This window comes from Mastomys coucha, chromosome X, assembly GCF_008632895.1.
Source record: "Mastomys coucha isolate ucsf_1 chromosome X, UCSF_Mcou_1, whole genome shotgun sequence".
Taxonomy (NCBI): Eukaryota; Metazoa; Chordata; class Mammalia; order Rodentia; family Muridae; genus Mastomys; species Mastomys coucha.
In genome coordinates this window covers 127,699,317-127,705,279 of record NC_045030.1, presented here as the reverse complement: position 1 = coordinate 127,705,279, position 5,963 = coordinate 127,699,317, and the positions used below count along the sequence as shown (strand labels likewise).

Sequence of the window (5,963 nt, the reverse complement as noted above, 5' to 3'; positions counted from 1 at the left end):
AAGAGAAAGAGAGAGAGAGAGAGAAAGAGAGAGAGAGAGAAAGAGAAAGAGAGAGAGAGAGAAAGAGAGAAAGAGAGAGAGAGAGAGATTAATTTAACTTAAATTAAAATCTCTTTCAAATTAGGACAATTCCCAAATTCTGCATTGCAATGAATTATCTAGAAATCTTTATTTGTGTATATAGGTGTGCATGTGCCCATTCCTATGCATGTGTAGCCAAGTGGGGGCGGGTGGGAGGAAGACAATGGTGATGCTGCTAACTCTCCACCTTTTTAACCCCTTTTTTTTTTTTTCCGTTTGAGACAAGGCTTTTCACTGAACTGGGAGCTCCCCAAATTCGGCTAGACTTCTGGCCAGTTAGCTACAAGAAGTCTCTCATCTCTGTTACCCTAGTACTTCCAGTATAAGCATATTCAGCATGCCAAGACTTTTACATGCACACTCATCAACTGGGCCATCTCCCCAGCCTACTAGAAACCTTTTAAAAATCACAGTGCCAGGTTCCATCCCACACTAACAAAATCGCATGGCTAAGAGATGATGATAAACAATGGGCCGTTTTGAAGATTCTCAGGTGATCACCGTGTCTGCCAACTATGCTGGGAAAATGTCTTCTTTTCTCTATATCATATAATTTGTAATTATTTATTTATATTATTTACCATTATATAGTAAATTCTCTATAAATGACTATTATTATCATAAAATTTAAATAAATGAAAACCTGTTTCCTTTAAAAGCGTCTTACGGTTAGACATGAGGGTGCCTTGAATGCTAGAATTTAGAAGATATAGGTGGATCCCTGTGAGTCTGAGGCCAGCTAGGCTACATAGTAAGTTTCAGGCCAGCGAGGGCTATATACAGTGAGACCCTGTCTCAAAAAAAAAAAAAAAAAAAGTCCTAAGGAAAAAGACAAGAATTATTTTTATACAGGTTCCCACTATATAGCCCAATATAGCCTTGAATTATGTTCTTCTTGCCTAAGCCTTACCTCCAATGCTTGGACTGACAGGTGTATGCGCCACTACATGCAGCAATCACAACTGAACTATTTTTAGAGAGAAATAGGACTTTGGGGGCTAGGGCTGTAGCTATGTTGCTAGAGTTCTGGACTCTATCCCCAGCTCTACATAAACCAGACATGGTAATGCACACCTGGAATCTCAGCAAGCAGGAATTAGAAGCAAGCAGATTGGGAGCTGCTGCAGGCAACCCTCAGCTACAAAGTAAATTCAAAGCCAGCCTGGGGTAGAGTCTCAACTAAAAAAAAGTAAATAAAAACAATACAAAACAAAACCCCTGCACGTTCACAAAAAAAGCAACCTGCCTTTACCTTTCTGGAAGTATCCTACTGCTATCTGCAGAGCTTCTTCAGTTTGACCATCGGCATGTATAGAATCTTCCACTGAACTGCTTTCTTTCAAGGCACTCTTGGAGTGGCCTGATTTGTCTTTCACCTTCCAGTGCGAGAGACTGGTCTGACGACTATTACCGCCTTGAGAAACTCTGTTTTGTAGCTGGGAGTTTCTAGTAACCATTTGAGATGCCATCGCTGTATTCACATTCTAGACAGAAACAAGTGCCACGCTGCTATTAATCAGCTAGAGACATGACCATATTTGCTAGAATTCCCATATGCAACAAGTATTCAGTGATGAAGAACTCAGGAGACATAACCCGCAGGCTAGCTTTTTTGTTTGTTTGTTTTAGAAAGCCCTTGACCCAAACAGAAACAGATTAATAACTTGCCACTGTAAAATATTATCAGCTAAACTCTGATAACATATGTCCCCTTTTAAAATGGCTTCCACTTCATGATTGCAATATTTTTCCACACCTACCCCTCCTTTTTTCTCTCTAACCCTCCTAGATTTTGCCATCACTCTTTATACTCCTTTTGTGTCAGTATGTTAAAACCACCCCACAGTTTAAAGAGTTAACTAGTACCAAGGGTGGTAATGTTATCCATTTATTAATTCAAACAATTAATAAATAGTTACTGTGTACTGTCTTTATGCCAAACACAAATCTAGTTACCAGGGCTATTAAAGTAAGACATCATAGCACCCAAATTCATGAACCCTACACTGGGGCAGAAGGGTTATAAGCCAATGAGTCAACATGTGAAAGGACAGAAACAGGGTAGAGTAGGTATTCAGAGAAAGCCTCTTGTGGTGTTTGAATGAAGAAAAAACTCCATAGGCCCATATATTTGAAACTTGGTCCCCAGTTAGCAGAACCATTTAGGAAGGATTCGGAGGTGTGGCCTTGTTGGAAGAGGCCCATTTAGCACTCTGCCTTGTGCATGTGGATCAGATATAATAAGCTCTCCGCTACTGTTCCAGTATTCTCAGCTACTGCTCTCAGCCAGCCTGCCTGCCTGCCGCCATGATGGGTCGTGGACTCCACTTCTCTCTGGAATAGTAAACCTCAAATTAAATGCTTCCTTTTATAAGTTGCCGATAGGAAAGTAATTAAGACACTTCTGTCAAGTGACCTTTCAGTGAAATCTAAGTGCCATGGAGGAGTATACCACCTGAACACGGAGAGGGGTGGAAGGGTATTTTATGACAAGGGAAAGGAAAGCATAAGATCGTTCAAGCAAGAAAGAACTTTGTGTGTTAAAGAAAACACATCAACACCCGTGTGAACAGAGTGGAGTGGAAGAAGGAGAAAGCTAGAGATAAGTCAGAGAGGTAAGCAGGGAGATCATATTGGGTCTTGTAAGCAAAGGGTAGGGACTCTGACTTTTCGTGTTACAGGAAACTGCAGGAGATAGAAGACTTAAGACCATATGTTTTTCTGTTGAGAAGACAAGAGTCCAGAAGTGTCAAGAAAACTTACCAGGCTTTGGCAAAGAAAGCAGATGACTGGCCTAACAGTAGACCTAGGCTGTGTAAAAGTGCAGAAAAGATACTCATTTAGAGGCAGACTGGATGCTCAATTCAGCAGCATATGCACTTATTAACAGCAGACTGTTAAAAAGGGAAAACAAAACAACAACAAAAAAACAATTAGACACAGGGATAAGGGAAATCAAGAATGACCAATATGGAACCAAAACTGACTTCTCAGGTTTTAGCTTCAACTGGGAAAAATCTATGGGGACAGATGGAATGACGTTAATCTCTTCACCCTAGAACAGATGAGACCAGAGCAAGAGAGCAAATAAATTCAAATCTGCGGGAGAAGAGGTCCCGTGACAGAGACATCTTCTAGAGGAGGGGCCAACTGGACAAACTGTTCCAGCACCTCTTGTGGGTCAATTCACAATTCTCCTCCCCTCACCATCCAACAGTGAAATTGCCAAACCACTCTCCCGACTAGGCCGACTCCTAGCACTACAGAGGAAAATCCGATCCCAGATCTCCTTTTCAGGATTAGTGCTACCCCCGCGAGTCACAGATTTCCAGAAGATCTCTGAGTCTCTACCCCAACTCACCTGGAGAACCTCTGCGACCACACAGCCTCTGGAGCCCAAAAGCCGCCACTGAGATTCAAAGGCGCCGGGCCCGCCCCGCGCAGGCGCCTCTGAGAAGACCGTGGCGGCCGAGTAGTTCAGCCAAAAGCCAATTGGCTCGAGCGCCGCTCTGGGGCGGGAGGTGGCACGCGCGCGAGCGAGCGGAAAGTGACGCAGCTCGATGACGCAGCGGCTGGCCCCACCCACGGAGGCCTGCGCGCTCCCCTGCGGGCAGTTGCCCCTGGAGTCGCTTGATGAGTGGCGTTCCGTGTGTTTTGAAAAGGCTTGCATCAGTCATTCTGAGTGAAACCGTGCTAAGTGGCTAGAGTTTAATGCGGTCAAGTATCTTGTTCATTTTGTCCACATGGACCCCCTCCCCAAATGTCGGGGCTTTGAATCTGCAGGAAAAAAAAAATGTGAAACTGAAGTTTGACAATGAAGGTGGATTTTTTTCCCCTATGCTGCGGGGCTTTAAAAGTGTCGCTTTCCTATAGAGTTGGCACAGGGGGGCAGAGGGAACTACAAGATCTGCCTGATTTTGACAGACGATGGGTACAAGTAACTTAAACTCACTAAAAACATATTCGAGTGAATATACCTAGAAGGCTGTCAACATGTAAAAAAAAAATCCTAACTTTAAAGAACTAACTGAGCTGGGCTGTGGCGGCCCACACCTTTAATCCCAGCACTTGGGAAGCAGAGGCAGGCGGATATCTGAGTTCAAGGCCAGCCTGGTCTACAGAGAGAAACCTTGTCTCGAAAAAACCAAACCAAACAAAACAAACCTAATTGGCCTTAAACGAGCAAAACCAGCAACAAGAACTTAGGCCAGGGTCTAGCTTTAGCTCCTAATTTAATATCTATTAAACTAGGATTAAAACCCAGAGTGGAGTCTGGAGCCTGTTATTCCATCGCAGGAGACGTATCACTGAGGGTTCAAGGACTCCCTAAAGACAGTATGACCCTTGTCTTTAAAAGGAGAAAAATGCCTAGGAATAAGAGATAAGTGTATAATGCCTCTCAGTGACTTGAGAGCATAATATTATTATGAACTTTATGCAAAATTATAAAAGAAAAAAATTTGTCATGTCAGATAAGCATAATCGATGATTAAGTTGAAGTATCTGAGAGATAGACTACAGCAGAAATGACTACCACATCTAACATGGCTTTCAGAGTAGTTTGACAAATTCATTTACTCAGGCATGAAAATTGAGACTGTCCATTTTTTTCTGATAGCTGCTCTTTAGTAAAATTGAAATTTTTATTGAGCCATTTTTCATGCTTTTAATGATTTAATAGACTCAAAGAAGTGTAAACTGGACAGGATTGAAGGCTACACCCTCCTTTTCACAGATGAGATGGTACCCCAAGTGACAAAATAGCTTACTTAGCATGACGAATTTATGGCAGTACAACTTGTCACTTTGTGGACACACTGTGGTGTGAGACACTGTTTCATATTTATTTAATGAACCCTTGGGATTTTTTTCTGAAATAATTTTTCATCTCTTCTTTTGACTCACTCAGTAAAGACCTTCTGAAACCTGGATATGGTATTAGGTTCCTGACTCTAAGGCTTTCCCTCTTACATCATTAACATCAAAAAAAAAAAAAAGCATGAAGGAACTTAAAAGAATGAGCAAGTTAGCAGCCTCATATGTATATTGAGATTATTACACACTTATTCTCTTCTCCTTCATCTAGACATTTGTTTGTTTGTAAGCCAGAAGCTAGGTGTGGTGGCACATACTTTTAACCCAGCACTCAGAAGGCAGAGACAGGTGGATTTCTCTGAGTTCCAGACCAGCTAGTGAAACCTAGTTTCTGAGAGGGAGAAGGGGCAAGAGAATTTCTACTTTGAGGCCAATTTAGGCTACAGAGTGAGACCCTGTCTTAAAACAAATGACAACACAAAAACCTCAAGCAATTTGCACAGACAGAAGAGTCTGAGTCCCTTACTGACAGGAAACTTTCTTTCCAGACTTACAGTCCATAGCCACACCATGTCCTCCAAATTTCAAAAATCTTTATTTTGAAAGAATGAGCGAAAGAAGACAAGTATCAATTACCAAGAACAATGGCACTGAAGAAATACAGTAAGCACTCTCCCTACACACAAACCCACCCCCTTCCCCATCACAACAATATTAAAACTATCAAAGCACATTTTAACAAAGAGAAACAGCAGTATGTAACTACAAAAGCAAATTTCCATATTGTTCAATCCAACTAACCCACATCAAATATCCTTCCCCCAGCTAAACTCCACCCTCTGGAATGCTGAAGAGGTGTAAAATAGACCTTTCTAAGGAGTGTTTTGGACTTTCTTAACTTTAGCAAAGTTTGGAGGGGAATCAATAGGACTAGAGAACTCTTCCTACAGATAAACACTGGCTTCTCCATCCAATTGCAGGTTTCAGAAAAACACTAGGGCTGGAGATTGAAACTTGTACCAGGACCAATCCCTGGTCCCTCAGTGGAAACAGTGGGGAAGCTTCAG

At 42.0% G+C, this 5,963-nt stretch overlaps 2 protein-coding genes across 2 annotated transcripts in view; both read right to left on the bottom strand.

The window, feature by feature from the left end:
* Cenpi (centromere protein I) overlaps nucleotides 1-3,509 on the bottom strand; it is a 55,244-nt gene extending 51,735 nt beyond the window's left edge. Inside the window, 3 exon segments of the mRNA XM_031368296.1 lie at nucleotides 1,334-1,565; nucleotides 2,845-2,975; nucleotides 3,443-3,509. Coding sequence (XP_031224156.1) covers nucleotides 1,334-1,550 — 217 coding nt within the window. The 5' untranslated portion in view covers nucleotides 1,551-1,565; nucleotides 2,845-2,975; nucleotides 3,443-3,509.
* Nucleotides 3,510-3,782: 273 nt separating this feature from the next.
* The window catches only part of Tmem35a (transmembrane protein 35A), a 13,063-nt gene continuing 10,882 nt past the window's right edge, over nucleotides 3,783-5,963 (bottom strand). Inside the window, exons 3-4 of the mRNA XM_031376040.1 lie at nucleotides 5,451-5,488; nucleotides 3,783-3,858 (exon numbers count right to left, since the gene is read on the bottom strand). Of these exons, the coding sequence (XP_031231900.1) occupies nucleotides 3,783-3,858; nucleotides 5,451-5,488 (114 nt within the window). The remainder of the gene's footprint in view (nucleotides 3,859-5,450; nucleotides 5,489-5,963) is intronic.